Raw genomic sequence first — 21,318 nt, 5'->3', positions numbered from 1 at the left:
CAAGGAGGCCAGCAGGAATACCTGTAGCAACATTGCTCCACGTACGTCGGGACCAGAATGCGGCCCTTCTCCCTCATTCGTGTTTTGTTTTGGTTTTGTTTCCTTCTGTTGTTGTTATTCCTGCGATTTTGCTTTCCTAGAATGTCTTCTCTTCCACTGTCCACCTATCCCAAGTCCAACACATCCTTCGAAGCCCACCTGAATGAATTTACAGTCACTCATGACTTTTCCAATCTTCATTACTTTGAACTCTTAGAGTACTTGGAGTCTGAGCCATTCATTTGGCACATGGTTGCACTGTGTATTTTAATCTGTTTTTAAGGAGGATTCATCTTTTCTCCTCAATTCAATGGTAAGTTCTTTTTGGCAGGTGCCACATCTTATAACACTTCTGTGTTACCCACAGCATCTAGCCGTTAATACCTGCCCCTGGGTATTTGCACATGCCTTGGTATCTTGTTAGAGGGCTGCTGTTGGTGAGTGAAAATCTTGGTTGGGATTGGGGAAGAAGATTGAATTCTTGGTAGGCCTAGGGATACGCCCCAAACGAGTACTTCTGGGTTGAGAAACACATGCTCTGAGCAGTTTTTGGTCCTGAAATTCCATTCTTAGTTGTGATTTTTAAAGCAGATAGAAGGTTCAGAAAAGTTGTAAATTGAGTATAAAAAATTATTTGACTGAGAATGAAAATTGATCAGCAATTCCATTCATAGTGTTTCACATGTGTAAGAAAGAAAGGAAAAAGAAAAGGAAGGAAGGAAGGAAGGGGGAGGAGATAAAAGGAAAAAAAGCCTGGAGGGTGGAGCGGGGGACACAGCAGACTCAGTCTTCAAATACAACAGCAATTTCACGATGTAATAATTTTTAATATTAAAAGTAAATTGTAAATGTATCTTTATAAACAATATGCATAAAATAGATCTATTATTCTAAAACCTTTTCTTTTTCAAATGCTTTTTCACAGTAATATTTTAGGTGTCAGATTTTTCCCTCAAAATAATAGTGCAATTGGAAGAAGGAAAGTGTTGTCAGTGAACTCGGACTTCTCTGCTAATACAAGTCCTTGTATATTTCCTGTAGAAGCGGGTGAAGACTCATGTCCGTCTCTGTTTTCTTTATTACTTGCAACAGCTGCACGTGTTCTGTCACAATCTGTCTGAGGTCTGTCATTTTCTGGAGCAACTTGGCAAAGAGCTGAGAGGACTCGGGGTGGTTCAGCTTGAGCTGCAGCTCCAAGGCTTGCAGCAAGTTGTCTTGTATGTCCTCAATGGGTTTCACATTCAGCAAACCGGGGCGGTCTGGGGGAGCAGAAATGGAAGACAGAACAGCAGGTTCAGTTACAAAATTCTCTGGCTCCACATCTGAGGCATATTCAGCCAAACAACTCACTTTTTGTTGGTTTTGCTTTGGTTCTAAAATAGGGTATGGAGGGAAGGAAAGCAGATAGTGGGCAAGAACTGCATAGAAGGAGAATGGAATGAAAACCAAGACTATCAAAGCTCTTTCCAGGGCCGTTCTCTTCCCTCCAAGACTAAATCTGTGTGACCAGTTGACAGAAGAGGGTGGCAAGGCAACTGTCTCACCAGACGGGGGACTCTTCTGCTGGCATGTTTCTACTCACTCAGAAATCTCATTTTCAACTTCTGTTCCTTCCTGATGAGTCTATGTTTTATAACCTCTACTTACTTTCTTACCACTACTTTAAACACACTTTTAACACACATTTTTGTCTTCTTTTTGCTTAATATAGCTCATGCATTTTCGAAGAGACAAGACATAGTTTTCAAATACTGTTACACTTGGGAAGGACAGACCAGATTTTAACATAGGCTTCTTCTGATTAGTGAGGTTGCAGGTAATGTTCACTTTCTTCTTTATACTTTTCCTTATTTGAACTTTTAAATGGCAAGCTTAAATTACTTTTAAGTTTTTAATGTTTTTGCTTCATGTAGATCTTTTTAGATTCAACCTTAAATACTTTCTAGTATTCTTCTTTACTTTTACTTCTTTACTTTCTTGTATTCTATACTTCTTTTTCATTACATTTTCTAATGTATCCCTGCTGATGTTTAGAAAAAAACGATTGGCTTTGTTACATTGACTCTATTCCAATTTCACTCTTGTCAATTCAAATAGTTTTTATCACAGATTTAAAAAATTTTTTGGACAGACAATTGCATCTGCAAATAATCATCGTTTTATTTATTTCTTCTTTTCCAGTGTTTATAGTTCTCATTTCTTTTTCTTGCCATACTGCATTGGCTAATGTCTCTAGTATGGTATTAAATAATAGTAGTGTTGGGAGGCATTCTTGTTTTATTCCTAACCTTGAAGGAAATGCTTCTAATGGTTTACCACAAGTATGATGTTTACTGGATTATGGTGGATAGGTTTTTCTCCTGGCTCCCCAATAGTTTTAAAGTGTTTGTTTTAGTCAGGAATGTTGTTGCATTTCATCAAATGTTTGAAAGTTTTTCTACCTAGAGTGATGACCATATGGTTTTATCTTAATCTAGTGTAGTGAATTACATTAATAGGTTTTCTTATACTCTTGCATTTGTTTGCTAATATTTTATTTAGGGTTTTTAAATTTGTGAGATTGGTCCAGAGTCTTTGTGTGTGTGTGTGCGCTACCTTTTGCCTCTTTTGGTCATAAATGTTAACTAGTCTTATTGACTGACTTGAGAAGTTTTCCTTCTGTTTCTATGTAGTGATGATCTATTCCTTGATGGTTTCTTGGAACTTATTTGCAGAACCATCTGAGCCTGGTGGTAAATCTTTGACTATCTTTAATTTTCCTCCTATAGCTTTTAATTTATTCAGGTTTTCTATTACTTATAAAGGAAAATTTTAGTAATTTATATTGGAATAAAGTTGTACATAATATTCTCTTAGAATCTGAATCTTTTATTATTCTTATATATACCTCCTTTAACTGAATGCTTTTTACTTGTGTACTGTCTCACTTAAAAATTTGACTTGCCAAAGGCTTATCTATTTTTTGCTTTTTAAAAAAGCACAACTCCTGGTTTTACTGATCAACTCTGTTTTTGAAAATTGCCTTTTGTTTTCAATTTAGCTAATTCATTCTTTTAACTTTCTTTAGGTTTTTTTTCTTTTCCTCTTTTTCTCATTTCTCGGGTAGAATGCTTAATTCATTTAGTTTCAGTATTTCTTATTTTCTGATAGATGAGTTTAAGGCTCTAAAATTTCCTCTGAGTGTCACTTCTGTTTCACCCCATAGGCTCTGGTAAATCATACTCTCACAGTTCTTTTCTAAATAGTCTGTTTTACTATTTTGATTTCACTTTTAATCTAAGAGTCATACAGAGACATGTTTTTAGATTTCCAAGTGGAAAGTCTGAGTTTGTTTTTGTTTTTTCTAATTTCTAAGTCTGGTTAGAATGTAAGGTTTTCTCATTAAGGCTCAGCAGAGGGGCACAGAGATCATGTATGACATTCAGGTCACTCACTTGATACCTTGTACTGATTCCAAATTTTAGCTCTTGAAGGCCAATCACCCTCTTTTTCTCATTTTAACTCTTCTCCCCTTTACTGTAAACTAAAGCACTGTATAAACGTTTTTACTTCTCTTTTTAATGTTCCTCATTGTCTTGCCTCCGTTTATCATTGTGCCTTTGCTTAAGCCCTTTCCACACCAAGTCCCTCAAACATCCTACATTCTGTCATAACTGTGCTTAGGCACGTTCTGTTCCTCCTGCTGGGAGCAGTCTCACCTTCCCTCCAACCATCCTACTGATTTCAACTTACTCTTCAAAATCTAGCCCGTGTCCTTATGTCCTGGAGCCTTCCTGGAGGCCATCCCTTCCTTGCCCCTGTTCTTCCAATCCCCTTTCTCTGGTCCTCATAGCATTCTACAAACACCTCAATTGCTACTATCCTAGTAGATTACATTTATTGAGTGGTTATCATTTCCCAAAAATCGTACTGAAGGCTTTATATACAATATATCATTTAATCTCCACAATAACTCCATGAGGTCAGTGCTTTAAGGAGGGGAAAATGAAGATTTAGAGAAAGGAGTTAGATCCTGCCCAAGATCTGCCACTTGCTAGTAAACAGCACTGCTGAAATTTGAATCTGATTCCGAATGCTATACTCTTAACTCTTATTACCTTGTATTATAGGTACTGATTTTCTTGTTCATCTCCCCTACTTGGCCACGAGAGATCAGAGGGCAGAGACTATGTCTTGATCATCTCTGAGGCTCCAGTGGAAACACAGGAAGCACTCAGTTGGCTGAGTTTATGAGTGAGAAGGCTGTTCTAGCCAAGAGTCCTGAATTGAAAAGTACAGTTCTTCTGGTTGGTGAACAAGCCTAAAGGCAGGATCAATGCACAAAGAAGAAGTCTCCGGAAATAGCGTTTTCCTGTATTTAGTAAACTTGAGCAACCTTTACCCGCTGAGGCGAGACACAGGAGAGCAAGGTGAGGATGATCTCAGGTGGGATTTTCGGAACTCTAAACGTGTTCTTAAATTTTTTTTTTCTTTTTTCTTTTTTTAAATTACAGACAGAAAGTTACCTGTAGTTTGATTTTTCTCCCCTCAACTTCTCCAACATCTCCCATTGACTGGAGTAATTTTTTTTTTTTTTTCAATTTCAGCACTTAATTTTGGAAACATTAGCAAGAATCTCAGCTTCTGAGAATGAAACAGATGATTTAGTCCTGGCCTAGAGAATCACACCCCTGGAGGAGTTGTCCTTTCTCACAGTTGCTATGCAATAATGAAACCCCCTGACACTTCAAGGAAAACCAGATCCTGGATTGGTGCCTTGGGTTTAATGGTTGCCGATCCTCCCCCTGAACAGACGTGCCAGATTTCAAAGGCCTGGACTGGACAGCAAATGCATGTGCGTTGGCAGTGGCAGCATTTTGTGTCGAGGCGTCGGTGTACACCCTTGTGCAGACCCTCTGCTTGCTGGGGCCCTGGCCCCTCAGAGCCTTCTCTCCTTCCTCTAGAGCAGCATCCGTGGGGTCAGAACTTCTGCAGAAGAGGTTATGCTAATCTACTAGGTTTCATTTATCGTGACAGTTCAAACAAGCAAACCCTCAAATGCAGCTGATCGGTTTGCTGGAAACACTTGGCTGCCGTGCAGTACAATGGAACTGTTCCCTCTAGGAGTGGAGAAGGATCTGGTTTGGATTTTCAAACCTCTCTTTGGCAAGTTATTTTTTATGATGTGACAGATGAAGTTTGGCTGAAATTTTGTGGCCACTGATTTATATTTTCTCTAGTGACAAGTTAGATCATTTACAGATCTGTCCCACTGTCGCCCTTACGGAGCCTCAGTCAAGGCAAGAACGGAGGGCAGGAGAGCGGGAACGTGGTCGCTCTACTTTTAGGTCTCTCACTAACCAGTTCTGTGATCTTGGGCAAACTGACCAAGTTCACGGCGCCTCAGTTTTCTCCTCTGTAAACGAAAAGGACTGGATTAGAGAGGTGATCTCTAAGACCCTAGTTCAAACGTTGTAAGCTTTATTCTTATGTGTAATTCCCTTTACAAAAGTCACATAATTAAACTGGGGAAATTAACTCAAAATCTAAATAGAAAAGTATATCAACGGGCTGACACATTAAACTTAAAACATTTGGCTTATTTAAAAAGCAAAAAAGCTTCCTTTGGTGTTAAGCACTCCCTAGGGTCAAGGGCAAAACGGATTTGTCAGGGTTGTCCCCACCCTTTACCCTCCAGTCAGCTCCAAGGCCTTCCCTGCTTCCCCTGCCCGTCTTTCTCTTTCCACTTTCCTTCTACTCACACTTGAACACTTACTGAGCTAAGCTGGGCACCACAAACGTGCCACAGAAATCTGTCTAAAGACCCAGCCGTCCTGGGTCCCTTCTCTTCCCTCTCCCTTTCCCATTGGCCCAGGGCCTGCTAAGGTATTGCTCTTAGGAGGCTGGTCTGAGGTCCTCTCCCTACACCCTGCTGAGGGTTAGAGTTGGGGTCTGGAATGGGATCAGGGTCAAGGGACCTCCTTCATTGGCCCTAGGTTGCCTAGAAAGCCCTTTTGGGAAAGTGCGTGCTGACTCAGGCTCCAGGACCCAACACTCGAGGAAGCTGGAGTCAATTACCGGTTCCTTACTCCCCAGGCTGCAAAGAATTGGGAAAGAAACCTTTCCGGTCCCCATCGTGCAGCGCTGGAATTGATTAGAGAGCACTGTTGATTGTGGGCAAATCTACAAAGCTCCCATCTTATCCAGATCTGGTTCTGTTAAGTGAGGAGCTTATCTGAAGCAGATTCAAATTCTCTGGACCCTCCTGGGATCTGCCCACCTGGGCCAGGCATTTCCCTAGACCAGATTTTCTCAGGAGGGGTCCCGGTTAGGGAACCAGATGGCCACAGCGGCATCTCCTGAAGGAGACGCAGACAAATCAAAGCGCATGGTATTGTTTCTTTTCTAGTTGCTGCTGTCATGCTGTTCCCAGTTTTTTTCCTATTGGATTTCTTTCTGATGGAGACAAATCGGAAAAGGATTGCACCCAGGGCATTTAGGAAAAAGAAGTCTGATAGCTGGGCAGCTGTAAATTGATCCGAAGGCAATGAAAAAACTTAGCTCGGGTGTGGGCTGAAACTGAAGGGGGGTGGAGCTCCTTCGGGAGCTCACACTTTGCATTTCACTTCCTTTTACTCTTGCTCCCCAATTTCCTTTATTCCATTGCTTCCTAAGTTCACAGATGTGTTAAAAAGAGGAGTGGATTTGGAAACTGAGGACTTGATCTCATCTCTCCTCCACTTGGCTTCCATGTGACTCTGGACAAGTCATCTTATCTTTCTGGGTTTTGGCTGAATTTTCAAGGCGACGGTGGTGTTTCTTTCCTAAGGTCATGGTTAGAAGGAGTCAGGTAAAGGAGCTTTGTAACATTTTACTATTCTCTGTGTTTGTTCAGACAGAGGCAGTTTCCACAGGAATGGGGTCCGGAGCATAAACAGGGGTGGGGTGGCATGTGTGCAGCTGGGAAATGGGAGGTTTCTGAGCTGTTATTGGTAGAGCATAAGTTCAGGAGCGTGAGAAAATGATTCCTGATGCAGATACACGTTTGGGGTTTGGGGCAAGTTCTCATTCTTGTAGTTGAACACATGTAAGCAGGACTGAGAACAATAATGAAACAGAGAAGCCCCCGAGCCGAAATTCACTTCTTCCTTAGAGACGGTGTTAGGGATTCTGCGGTCCTTTCCTGGTCTAACTGTCAGGATCATGGGGATCATGAGGCAAAACTCTGAATTCACCCAAGTCTGTCTTTGGTAAACTGGTCTGGCCTGTAGCAATTCCCTCCCACCATCCTACCGCTAAGAGAAAATAACCTAAGAACGTTTCCCATGTTCTTTTCATGTTTAAATTTGAACCGGGGCTTGACCAAGTGCGGGCTTGATTCTCAACTCTGCCTCCACACTGAAATCATCTGGGGAAATTAAAAACACGCAAACTAATACCTGGGTCCCATCTTGAGAGACTCCGATTGACCTGGCCTGAGGTATGACCGCCAACGTTCCTAAAAGCTTTCAGGTGATTCTAATGGGAAGCTGAGAGCAAACACCACCGGTGTAGTGAGAAGCAGTTGGAATCTCAACCCGAAAGCTTACTTGCTGGGTAATCTCGGGCGAGTTCCTTAACCTCTCTGTACCTCGGTTTCCTCATTTAAAAGATGGAGACGTGACAGTAATCTAGCTCGCAGTGTTGTCCAGAGGATGAAATGAGTTACTAGACGGAAGGTGCTCAGAGCAGCGTCTGACACACGGGAAGGTAGCTATTTCTATTTGCACTAGTGTAACAGTACAATCCAACGTGCCTCTTTTCTTTCTTACCTTTCTCCTCCTCTCATTTCTGCGATGCTCTTGGGTCTTCTCCTATTCTTTCCTATCTTTCCTATTCTTTCGCCCTTAATTGCTCCCTTCTTCTCCACCCCGCCTTCTAGATGCTTTTCCCTTTCCACTCCTGGGACTGCACCTTGCTGGGGAGGTGGTGTCTAGAATCCTAGCAAGGCCAGCCTAAATTAATCAGAAGTGTGAACAATGGATGATGTGGGGAGAAATGTGGTTGATGGCTGCTATCAGGGAAAGGGAACAACAGGACAGAGATCTTGTACCGGACAGATAAAGATCATCGGTGACAAGCATGTCTGCCGTGAATGCACGTGTGGCTAGTGGAGTCCTTGCCTCTGAAGTGGTCCCCGTTCTAACATATCCCTGTTACACAACAGTTAAATAAATTCTTTCTCTGTCTGTGTCCAAATGACAACCGCAAAATGACACAGCAATGACACGTACGATCTGGCTAGGATGGAGGGCGCGCGTGACCACCACCAAAATGAAACCAAGCCCAGGCCATATTTTCTTTTATCTGCCCATTAAGTAGCAATTGCACACCAAGTCCCCCCACCTCAAATGCTCAAGTACCACCTCCAAAAGCCACCTCCCCAACTACAGCACAGAACACAAAAGTATCTGGTAACAAGGTGGGCAGCGCCTCCCCTCTGCCGCGTTCAGAGCTCGTTTCATCTCTCAATGGCACCTGCAGTGAACGGAGCGTGGGGCCTGTTTTATTTCCAGCTCTCTCAGAATGGAAAGGGGACCAGAGGCTCCCGTCCTGCCTTGGGAAGTCCCATCTTTCCCGCCTCCTTTCACCAGGGGTTTGGGTCCCCTCGTTCTGGTCATTTGTGGTCACTCAAGTGAAGCTCAGCCCCATGGTTTGCTCCCCTTCTCTGCGTCCAGACCAGGGGAGGAGCAGGCTCCCCTCAAGCTGAGGGATGCAGATAAATTTCTGCCCCTTCTACGTCCCACACCAGCTCTGATCAAGACCGGGAGGTAGAGGAACCAGGCTCGAGCGGAAAGATGGAGAGTGATTTCTTCTTCCCCGTCAGGCCCGACACACGCATGCTCCGAATCCAATGCCTCTCCCTTGCTTCCTTAACCTCTAGAAATGCCAACGGCACACCAAAGGGAGTCAACAAAATAAAAAGTGGCCGAGGATTTGTTCTCTGCACCTCTCCCCTCCCCCCACGTCTTCCTTTCCAACGTCTTGGAGAAGAACCTGTGACCTCAAAACATAGGCGTGATCTCCAACTTCTAAATATGACCTCTTAACACATAATGTCCCCCAAACTTTACAGAATTCCCCACCACACTCCTGCTCGTTGGTACCTCCTTCAGGGGCAGCAAGGCCCAGAGCTCTCCCCTCCCTTCCCTCCCTCCAGCATCTCTGTCCCTTGGGGTTTTGTTCTCAATCCACAGCTAATCCCCTTAAAGTGATAGCTGATACAGGGATTAGCTGCTATCTCCTTAGGAGTATTTATACGGTACTAAGGGAGTTTAAGAATGCTATTGGTGAAATTTCAAGCAATCCTCTGGCAGGATTGTGTGCAGCTACTTCAAATTATACAGTACAGGGAAGAGGGAAAATGAGCAGTTATCGTGTGCTTACCACGTCCCAGGCACTGTGCCAGAGGCTTCACAGAATGTTCTTTCATTTACTTAGGGAACTGATAAGGAATTCAGGCTCAGGTAGGTAAATAACACATCCAGTAAGTGGTGGGGTGCGGGGTTTGGGGAGCCCACAGGCCCCCACCGCCCCAGCCTGCCTCTCCCGGTGCACCGGTGGGTGACGCGGCGGGACCCTGGGGGAAGGCGCTCTACCCGGAGCGCGGGGCGCCTCAACACCTGCGCCGGCCTCTGGAACCGGGGCCGGTTTCACTCTTCCTCACTTGCGGAGGACCTGTCTGAGTGCCGTGCCAGTCTGGAAGTCTGCCTGGGGTCACCCAGAGTTTAAACACACATTGTGAGAGCCCAAAATGATAAAGTGCTCCCCAAAGCGGCCCGCTGACTGGCTGGCGGAGCCTCTTCCAAGATGCTGGTGTGGGGACAGGAATGACTCAGCAGTTTGGCTTTCAAGCCCATGTCTGTCTCTGAGGTCAAGTACAGCGAATGATCCCAGCCTACCAGGCCTGGGGTTAGGAGGGGATTTTATCTCTGAAGCAGTCACAGATAAAGATGCTTCAATGTCCCACAGATGACAAAAGCCTCTGTGTGTGTGTGTGTGTGTGTGTGTGTGTGTTTGTGTGCGCGCGCGCGCGCGTGCACGCGAGTGTGTGTAGTTCAGGTTTCTCAGATGATTCTAGTGTGTTTCTCTTCTCCCTACCCACACCCACCCCCAATTCTCTGGTTTTGAGAATTTGGGTGCCAGCTGAGAACTTACAAATATACCTCCCTCTGTCTAAACCAAGTGTGTGAGGTTATGAGAAGAGTGAACGAATGGGGCATTTCTAGATAACCCACACTGAGTCATTACTCAAAGCCATCCTGGCCACCTGACAGGATTTGCCCACTGGTCATGGCAGCATAGTGGGGAGACCAGGACAGCAGGTGAAAGGAGCAGTGCCATACACCATGCAGACACAGAGCAGGTGCCCATTCAATAGTTTTCAATTAATAAATGAAGGCAAGTACTCTCTGACACAATCATGGGCCAGATGGAAGATATGAACCATGTCATCAACACTCTTCAACTGCCCTGCTCAACGCTCAGTCACATGAGAAATCAGATGTCTGTGTTTTTTCTCAATATCACGAGAACCGTCAGAAAAACAACTTTTACCACTCAGACCCCAGCCTACGTCTTGTCCAAAAACACTGTATGGATAAAGTAGCTGAATATTTAACTGCCACAGGAGAATGGAAGAAAGTTGGCCTCTTGTTCTTCATAGTATTATTAATGCCTCAGTTTTCAAATACTTTTGGTTTTGTCTCCCCCCAGTTAACTAGTAAGGATGATGCCAACACACAAAGAAGACATGGGGGCCACTGGGCTGTGGAGAATCAGAGGGCCCCTGAGCTGGAGTTTCCTCAAGAACAGCACAGGCCCACTCAGGCACGTGCCCTCTATCTTTTGTTCCAGAGGAGAGCTCGGCTGTCCCTTCTAACTGGTAGAAACAGTTCCGCATTAAAATGGAAGGATTACACACGAGCTGTCACTATCCTCAAGATTTTGGAGGGCACTTAGGGACGGGGAGGGGAGCCGGACACCCACAAGCCCAGAGCCCCTCCCGCTCTGTCCTGCGGATCCTTAGTGCTCTCTGAGCTGGAGGGAGAGGGGGCCCCTGTACACGAACGGGAGGAGTGACGTTGGGATTGTCTCCGAACGGCAGGAAGAAATTAAGGTACTGGAAGGTATTGTTAACAATTTTAAATTTCTCTCACAAATTCTCCTGCAACCACTTCTCTCCATCGGAACCTGCTATAAGATGGTATCTGGTTAAGCTCGGACATATTTACTTAGGTACTTAAAGCTTACGGTCAGCTTCTGCAGGGAGCTCTGCGAACGGGGGCTGTGCTACTGGAACAAATGGAAGAACCAGCACCAGTCTCGGCATTAACCCTGGGCTCTGTTCCGTCCCAGAACAGTTCTCAAACCTGGGGTGTAATTTTGTTAGGCAGTCAGGTACAAATGGTGTCTTGAGAAGGGCTTTGGATAGCAGGAAGTAGTAATATCTGGACTATAACGGGAAATTCTTGATTAAAATACTTGGGGGCAATAAGGAAATGGGTAGTTTTTGATAATTGCCAAAGAACCCCAAGTCCAAGGTAAGTAACTGGGATGCTTCCACATCTCAATACAAAAAAGGCAGTGGCAGTTAAGGGCATCCGTTTTAAGGTCAGATTGGATCAGACCTTGGCCTCACCGATTAGTAGCTCTGGGACCTTGGGAAAATTGCTTAATCTCTCTAAACTTCTGTTTTCTCCATCTATAAAATGGGGATAATGAGAGACTTTCTAGAATTGCAGGAAAAATTAAAGATTCAGAATGCAGGTAACGTGCTTAGCATCTATTCTGGTTCACAATGAAGTATTCAATAAATGGCAGTATTATTATTATTAATATTTGATTACTATTCATTCAACAAGGATGTATTAGTACTTATTCTGGGCCAGGTGCTGTACTTTGATTCTATTCTAATTCCAACAAATTAAAAAGTATATATTGATACACATACAAGTCAGGACCAAGGGTAAGAAACAGAGCTCCATGGTATTGACCTCAGAGGTCTAGGAGTTTTCCAACCGTCACAGAATATCCCCTCTTCCTTGATCTGTAGCTGTACATGTGTGAACAGTTCCCCCTTCCTGTACCCTATGCTCCCTGCCCACTCAACAGCAGAAACGCACAGGATCGCTCCAAGAGCAGCTGTCCAAAATCGCTTCACAGAGAAAGAATGGGACGGCTGGAAACAGGAGGAACTGCTGTATAGGAGGTTTGTATAACCGAGCCAGACCCAAGAGGGTAAATGAGGAGGCTCGATGACTTGCCATCTGTGACTGCTGCACCAATATTTACAGCTTCTCTGTCATTAGGATGGCGATGACAATCGGCCTCGAGAAATATATTGTAAAATCCAGTGAATTTCCTCCCCATATCTTGGAAGTTTGGGAAGAACTGTAATGGATTCCAAACTGTTTTGAATTAACAGAAAGAGCTTTTTCCTGTTTTTCCTGTTGCCGAGTTCCAGCTGGAACCCTCCTAAGCTTTTCTCCAGCAAACAGCCAACGCCCAAGGGGGCAAAGTGTCCAGTGGAGTGTCCTGGGGCTTGTCAGCTTTCCTGAGCTTTCTGCTTGGCCTTGGCTGCTGGTGGGTTTGAGGAGTTTGCTGGTGGGGCTGGCGTGAGGCTGTGGCGTCAGCTGCAAGCATGCCCTTGCTGGAGGCAGTGTGATTACTCTCGACGCCACCCATCCAGCCAGCGAGACCAGAGCGGGCAAGGGAAGTCCTTCCCTTATCACCACTCCCAAGGAAGCTGTGCTTCTGGACTCTGGGCCAGGCCTTCAGGAGAGCAGGGACGGGACCACAGGCTGGGGCCACCGACACCGTGAGGGAGTCGACCACATCCGCCAGCCAGGTGGCAGAAGAGACACTGGGAGGTGACAGTGAGGACACCTGGGTTTCCCTCCCAGCACTGCTGCTCACCAGTTCTCAGCTCACCTAAGTCTATGACTCTCTCTTCTCTTTCTATGGAATAAGAATGAAAATACAGGAGAACTGTCAGGATCTAATGAGAGAATGAAAGGGACAAAGTGCTGTCCCTTGGTTCTGGAATATTGTTCTTTTTAGTCTCATTCTTCTTGCCTGAAGCTCGGAGGAAAAAGAGGGAGAGAGGAGAAAACCTTGAGAAGAACTAGGTCATCTTCCTCAGCAAGTGGTTTGCGACCTGAATACACAGTAGAAATGCTGAACACCGGGCCAATCTAAGGACCAAATCTAACAGCATCAGCAGTTTCTAGGACTGAAGCTGAGTGACAGTGATCTTTACTACTGCAACTCCAGTTTTCTCAGCAAACACTTAGTTGGGTCAAATCAGGTACTTTCATCCAAAAATCCCCTTTGGGTCCTCTGGGGATCCCCCGCCCTTGATCTCCCCAATCCCTCACCACCCCACTCTTACATAATGCCCATCTCCCCATTTTCCCTTCAGTCTAGGTTCATAGCCTTGACCAGAATGAAACTCTTCTGTGATTCTAAGGCCAGCTTAGAAGAAGGTCACTGGGATCCCTGCCCAAAGTGCTGCTCTCTCAAGTCACTAAAGCTATCTGTAGGCTTCAGAATAAACTGCAGAGGAGAAAATAATCCCTCTTGTTAAGAATAAGCAGGATCAGAAATTTGTTTACGGGATCAAACCTTCTTGCTTGCATGAATGTTTTCCCTTTCTGGAAAACCCAGGACGGGAATTGAGAAATTACATGTTGTACAACAAATTATATGTTGTACTCCAGTAAACCACAATCTGGGATGTTGGTTTCACCATCTATAGATGACTGGGACACTGATCCCCCTTGGAACTCAGTCTTTGGATTGGGAATGACTGGAGTAGTTCTTTCTCTGGCCTCTACCCAACCAGCTTCTCTGGGTAAAGAAGGGAATCAAATTCCTTGGTGTTGAACAAACACGGGGTCCAGTTTATTCATTCTTATCTAGTGCCCATAGGTTGGCTTCATCTACAAAAGCAAACTTTGATCAGGGAAGGATGTGCCTTTTGTGATATGGGAACTAGTCAATGGTAAAGTCTGTTTTTTTTTTTTTTTTTTAAAGGAAGTCTCAAATGATTCACAGGGTTTTCTTCTCATTATAACCACAGATAGAAGATTTTAAGAACGGCAGCTACCTTCAGATTTCTTTCACTGCTGTGAGGATCTAATGAAATCTGGATATTGGCTGCTGTGAAGACAGTCTGGGAAATGCTAAAAGTAACTTGTTTATACAGCATTGACATTTAAAGGATACCGTTTTTAATTTTCTAATTGAAAGCCAAAGTCTGCAGTATCTATTGAATTGAATAAGTTATTCTCAGAGCTATTTTTGACCAATTTAGAAAAATTTTAAAGGCCTAACTGAATCACTGATTTTCAAATAATCTAGCTTGTGTGTTATGGGCAGTATATGGCATTTTTCTAGATGAAATCATACTGTTGTCTTATGTGCCCATAAAACAACATTGCTCAGGTTCAAAAAGCCCTGATTTATCATGATTATTTCTTGTCTAGAACTTTCCTAGATAGAAACTAAGTATCTTTGAATGGCTTATTTCAAATGCCTCCCTTATTATCTGTGGTAGGAATATAAACTGGTACAAACTATATGGAAAAACCATCTGGCAATAATGAAACAAAAGACTTAAAAATGTTCATAGCCATCTACCCAGCAATTCTACTTCTGGTAATTTAGAATGAGAAAACAATCTGAAATGTGAACAGAAATTTACACATAAGAAGAATTACTCCAGTGGAATTTAGAACACATTTTCCATACTTTTTTATATTCTTCTCTATAGGTTCTTATAACAAATTATAAGCAACCCAAACATAAATAGGAAGATAATTTAGTATGTAATGGTCTTTTACAAAATGAAATATGTTATAGTCATTAAAAATGGAAGCATATATTAGAGAAATGCAAATCAAAACTACAATGAGGTATCACCTCACACCAGTCAGAATGGCCATCATTAAAAAGTCCACAAATAAAAAATGCTGGAGGGGGCGTGGAGAAAAGGGAACCCTCCTACACTGTTGGTGGGAATGTAAATTGGTGCAGCAACTATGGAGAACAGTATGGAGGTTCCTCAAAAAATTAAAAATGGAGTTGCCATATGATCCAGCAATCCCACTACTGGGCGTATATCCGGACAAAACTATAATTCAAAAAGATACATGTACCCTTATGTTCATAACAGCACTATTCACAATAGCCAAGACATGGGAACAATCTAAGTGTCCATCAACAGGTGAATGGATAAAGAAGATGAGGTGTGTGTGCGTGTGTGTATACACACACGCACACACACACACACACACACACACACACACACACCAGACTACTCCTCAGCCATAAAAAAGAATGAAATAATGCCATTTGCAGCAACATGGATCCAACTAGAGATTACCATGCTAAGTGAGCTAAGTCAAAAAGAGAAAGACAAATACCACATAATATCACTTATATGTGGAATCTAAAATATGACACAAATGAACCTATCTATGAAATAGAAACAGACTCACGGACATAGAGAACACACTTGTGGTTGCCAACAGGGAGCAGAGGTGGGGGAGGGGTGGAGTGGGAGGTTGGGATTAGCAGATGTAAGCGATTATATATAGAATGGATAAACAATAAGTTCCTACTGTATAGCACAGGGAATCATGTTCAATATCCTGTGATAAACCATGATGGAAAAGAATACAAAAAAGGAATGTATATCTGTATAACTGGATCACTTTGACAGCAGACATTAACACAACACTGTAAATCAACTATGCTTCAATTAAAAAAATTTTTTTAAATGGTAGCATATATATATATATATATATATATATATAGTATATATGCTAGCACATACATAGAAACTTTTTGGTAAGGGGAAATAGGACTCTGTTAATCCTATTTTATTCTGAGGATAGAGAGCTTTACTTTTCACTTACACCTTTCTGTACTCTTTGAATTATAAAATGACCATATATTACTTTTATTTTTAAAATTAATAAAAATATTAATAAAGAGTAATAGTGGCATGAGAAAATGGTTAAGTGAAAAAAGGAATATAAATATGGTATGTATAGTATGATTAGGAAAACTCTTAGAAATATATCACATGTTAATAATTATATTTCCAACTTTCAATAAAAATAAAATGTGCCTTAAAATATTAGCTAGTTAAACAATACCAACTTGTTTTCTAATCTGGTTTTTTCCAAAATTGAATCTTTTTCTCCCAGTGGACCTCAGATAAACTGGAATCTCATTCTTCTTTGCTGAATTAATCACAGATCCCAGATGATCAAGGGTCAATTTGTTTAAGAAGTAGATTCCGTCAAGATATCAAAACATGTTGGATAGTGTATTTTTGTTACATTGAACATAACACAAAAAAGGGGTGCTGCTTCAGAGTTAACTTGCGCTGTGTTGTTATCTATATGCACCCTAGTCATGTAAAGGGCAGTATCAGTGTAGACTCTGGAGCCAGACTGCCTCGGTTCATCATCCTGGCTCCATCTTTGCTGCCTGGGTAATCCTGGGCAAGTGACTGAACCTTTCAGTGCTTTAGTTTCCTTGTTTGCAAAACGGTACTTACCTTACTGGGGTCGTGAGAATTTAATGAATGTGTGTGAAGTGGCTAGAACACTTCCTGCACACAGTAAGTACTTAATAAGTGTTTGCTACTATTATCATTACTGATACACCATGCACCTGATTTCAGAAGCATTCTGCGCTGGAGCAATTGGACAACAAAGGACTGCTCTTTGTAACATGCTGTCTAGTTACACACAGCTTACATCTATAGGACCACTGTCCCCTACACCTCAGTTTTCACGCACAGAGGATATTCTGTAGGGTACACACAAAAAGCTCGCCTGAAGTCCATTTCAGTAATGAAAACTGGTCACTTGAAAACAATCTTTATATTAAAGAGATGACACTAAAACTTTCTTCTACTCAAGTTGGAAACGTGGAAGGCCAATGAAAGTAGGATTTAGTATAAAACCTGGCTGTCGGAGTTGGTTAGTTAGATCATGTCCTAGCAAGGCCAAAAGTACAATGACTGGCTAAACAACTCAGTTGATTTCTCCGCTGGGTGTTCTTTGGTTCAGACTGCATTCTTAATCACAGCCAACCACCTCACAAAGGTACTTCAAGGGGAGCCAGCAGAGGACTCTACACGGGAGAGGAGACAGGGCTCAGTAAACGTGTGTTCCTCGATTCCTGATCCTGGGAAAGCAATTCAAAGGAACACCTCACTGATGCTGGGGCCAGACCGTAATTTGATCACAAACACAGTGGTGCTTTCTCTATGTCAAGTGAACATCGTCTTACAAAGTTATATATGTCATTACTTAAATGAAGAAGAGATTGGCCTTCTGGAAAGGAAAGGAAAAAGACAAGGAAAAAGAAAATAAAGAGAAAAGAAAAAGCAGACAAGGGCATTTGTCTTCCATGTTTGGATCTGACTAGAAAAAATATTTTGAAGAATAAAAGAAAAGTACCTGACTTACCCACAGCCTTCAAACAGGAAGTCAACAATATTCTTTCTCGGTACGTCACATAGGTAGTTGCACTCCCGTGGCATTATACCACTGGCATTTTCCATATGAAAAGCGTGGTAAGTGCAGAGAGAAAAGGCACATAGCCTAACACTAAGGAAAGTCCAAATTCTTTCAGCCATCCCACCACCACGCCACCCTCTTTCACGGAAGATCCAAAGAAGCAGCTTACCTCCACTGAGAATAATGACAGCTATAAATATTGCCAAGTCGCTGTCATCTAATTCCAGTGCATTGAACTTCACAGCAAACTCGAACTTGGGCTCCATAAAGTCACCAAAGGGCTTTCGCAGGCTCTTTAAAAACTCCCTCGTCATGAATCCTTGGCCCTCGGATATGAGAACCCCATCTTTATTCATCAAGGAGGCCAGCATCGTGTAAATGATCTCATGGACGCCGTATTTTAGGAGAGTTACTTGGTCATTCAAGTCAAGATTTACAAACCCAGGAATACTCTTGGCATACTCTGTGATCTCCTGCACAGCCTCCACGGAACGGAACTGACACCCCTGAAAGATGCGGATGGCCACTTCCTTGCTTGGCTCCTGCAAGGGGGTGATGTGCTTGAACTTGATTTTATCTTCTCCCATCATTAGGGAATTCATGTCATAGATAACAAATGGCTGCAAAGAAAAAAGGGAGAAAATGGCTGAGTTGGAGATTTCTAATTCAGTCAACACCACCCCAGGTTCTCTATGTACACTTGCTTTGCTAACTAAAATCTTTAAAGCCTAAAACACTTAATTAATAATGAGCAAATACTCGTGTCTTGATTAATCCTCCCAATTGTCTTCTGGGACCAAACATATTTCACTAATATTGGCCTCCCTTTCCTTCCACTTATACTGCAACACCTTACCTGGGACTGGCTAATAGCTCCAATTTCTGTTGTTTGGAGGGTCTTTGTTGTTGATTTTTCAAATGATACGAAATCTACTGTTTATTTTGGCTATCAATGGTGTATGTTTTTAAACTTCTTTCAATAAAAAAATTATTTCAGCAACTCAGGGTTGAACAGACTCACCTGGACATAAAGTAATCTTGCAATTATACATTAAATCTACTCAGATCTTGAAAGAAACACAGTGTGCATGTAAACTACACTTAACTATAAAAGAAAATCAGTCTGAAAGCAGATTAAAAATACTGAGCCAAGAAAATGTCTGTTTCTCTTTTTTTAATGCTCTGGAAGCAATCTGTTTCAGAAAGAGCAGCTGCGTAAGGCCTGTGGGTAAAAGCTGCAAAAGTGTCAAATTAAAAAACTTATTTTTCAAAGTATGTGTCCTTAAGGGTCAAGAATCAATAAAACACGTTTATCAGTGACTCAGGTTTGCAGTAGGCTGCTCTCAAAAGCACGCTGTGTTAGTCATAGATGATCTTTCTCTTTCATTTCCTCCTAGAGAATTAACCAAAGGTTTGTGGTCTGCGTGAAATTCTCAAGGCTACTCTGAATGAGAAGCGGCTACACTTTATATATACAGTGGATCCACTGAGCTCCATAAGGAGTTACCCCTAACAAGAGTTGAGGGGATCTGGGTTCCAGCTTTGGTTCTGCGGTTAACTACGTGACTTTAGAAAACTCATTTATCTTTCCAAGGCCTCAAATTTCTCAACTGAGGGGAGTGGATTGCATTGGAAGTTTCCAACTCTTCTCTTGAGGATGTGCTAGTTGCATTTCTCAGATGTAGTGTCTGTGATGTATGCGTGTGTGTGTGTATCTGTGTGAGTGTGCATGCATGCTACATGTCCACTGAACATGAAGTCTTTGATGTACTAAAAATAAAACTTCTTTTGAGCAGAGACGCTGAGAACTCTCCTCATTGGCAAGAGGAAGCAGATGCAGTGAGTGCCAGCAGTAGCCAGCTTCAAGATCCACTGGTTCAGAGAATCTGACTATTAATCTCTATAGGAGTCTATGATCGTCACCAAACTTTTTTTTTTTGTCTGCACCACATGGCTTGCGGGATCTCAGTTCCCTGACCAGGGATTGAACCCGGGCCCTGGCAGTGAAAGCGCAGAGTCCTGACCACTGGACCGCCAGGGAATTCCCTTCACCGAACTAATAAGTCTATTCTACACTGAAGGAAATAACAGTAATACTAAGGGGTTTTCGATGTTGAGTAGATTTCCAAACTTGCCTATTATTTCCACACCATTCACTGGAGTTATTCCAGAAATTGTTACTTTTTTAAACCCCCAAATTCACTTCAATTGTATTGTTTAGCAAATACAAAACCACAAAGTAGGACAGATGTGAGTAACCCAAGAGTAAGCTCGCCTGCTGGCTCTAAGTCTTCAAGGAAACCAGGAGTGAAGAGTGCTTACTATGTTTTGGGGAATTTCGCTCCCCCCGCTCCCACTTCAGATTGATATTATTACCGGGAGAGGAAAAAAAGGACGGAGTGGATAAACAGTCACACCAGTTAACACGTGCTAAGTTTCTCCAGAATGCCACATTCTAATCATGAGAAAAACGTTAACAGAACCTAGGGAGAGGTCGTTTCTGTCCTCCAGGAGTTTTGTAGCGTATTATAATTTACGTTAACAAGAGCCTGGCTTTCTTTACTGCCATGAGAATCTGACGGTGCCTGAAGAGTCCCCCTGCACCTGTACAGAGTACCAAAAACAACGGATATAACATCATCCCCTCTTCACATATGAAAAGACGGTACCTCGATCTGCCCACTTCAACTTTTGGATGAGCTCAACCACTCAGCTCCTTGGCACAGAGCGGATGCATCAAATTCTTCCACCTCCATGTAAGCAATTTATCTGGAACTATGCCCTGATAAATCATCCTGTGACTCTTCCCCTTGACTTCCCCTGTCCCCTCATATAAAGCCCCGGGTTCCTGTTTTCGAAATTCTGTGCGAGTTGCACATAGGGCACAATCCTGCTAATTTTCTCTCTCAATTTAACAACAATGTGACTTGGTAACCCCTTGGCAATCGGCATTGGTCAGGATTTCCTGGCGGTAAACACTCAAGGACACAGAAAGGAATCAGCAGCCCCCACCATCATGCCAAACCATTCCAGTCTTTTCTTTTTTTAAAAAAAAGATCGCTTCAGCGTTTTCAAAACGTGAACTGGCAGAGAATTATGGGTATTGACATGCAAATGAATCCCAGGTGGATTTCTTTGTTTTTCCTCGTCATAGCTGATTGTGCTGTTTTCCTTGCATTTCTGAAGTCTGCATAGATTCTTTCAACCCCCATGCGGATCTGTCAAACTGCAAGAGTGATGGGACACGATCTGCCCAGAGATCTGCCTTTCTTCGCCACCAATTCACCAGCTCTTAGACTGCAAACATTTCACCTGCACATTTCACACTGGGACCTCCTTATCCTGAAACAGCGAAAAGATAGTGGCCCACCTGGTTTGCACAGGGCTGACCTCTTAAAACCACGGGTGGAATTCAGCCAGTGGAGTTTATCTTGGATGATGAATTTAACATTACACTTCTGGTAAAATATTCACCATAAAATGTACTTCACTTCCATGTTTCTGTATTTTCTACAAAGCAAAGGGAAGCCTTACATTCTCTATTAGCTTGCACCGTATCACTGAATGATCTGCCATTTTAAGAGGAACCATATCCTCTTCAAATGTGGTCTTAATGATTTTACACTTTTAGTTGGGGGCTAACAATGTATTTATCTTCAGACACTATATCAAATGGCTAGATAAGCATCTCTCCTTAACAGGAAAGAATGCTTAATTA

General features: G+C 42.7%; 1 protein-coding gene across 4 annotated transcripts in view; it reads right to left on the bottom strand.

The window, feature by feature from the left end:
* Positions 1–845: 845 nt before the first annotated feature.
* Positions 846–21,318, bottom strand: part of PPARG (peroxisome proliferator activated receptor gamma) — a 175,747-nt gene continuing 155,274 nt past the window's right edge. For all 4 annotated transcript variants that reach the window (XM_067755500.1, XM_067755501.1, XM_067755498.1 and 1 more), the window contains 2 exons: positions 17,770–18,220; positions 846–1,298 (listed from right to left, as the gene is read on the bottom strand). In XM_067755500.1, coding sequence (XP_067611601.1) covers positions 1,051–1,298; positions 17,770–18,220 — 699 coding nt within the window. In that variant the 3' untranslated portion in view covers positions 846–1,050. The remainder of the gene's footprint in view (positions 1,299–17,769; positions 18,221–21,318) is intronic.

This window comes from Pseudorca crassidens, chromosome 10, assembly GCF_039906515.1.
Source record: "Pseudorca crassidens isolate mPseCra1 chromosome 10, mPseCra1.hap1, whole genome shotgun sequence".
NCBI classification, from domain to species: Eukaryota; Metazoa; Chordata; class Mammalia; order Artiodactyla; family Delphinidae; genus Pseudorca; species Pseudorca crassidens.
The sequence above is the reverse complement of the archived record's forward strand: the minus strand, read 5'-3'. Positions and strand labels throughout refer to the sequence as shown.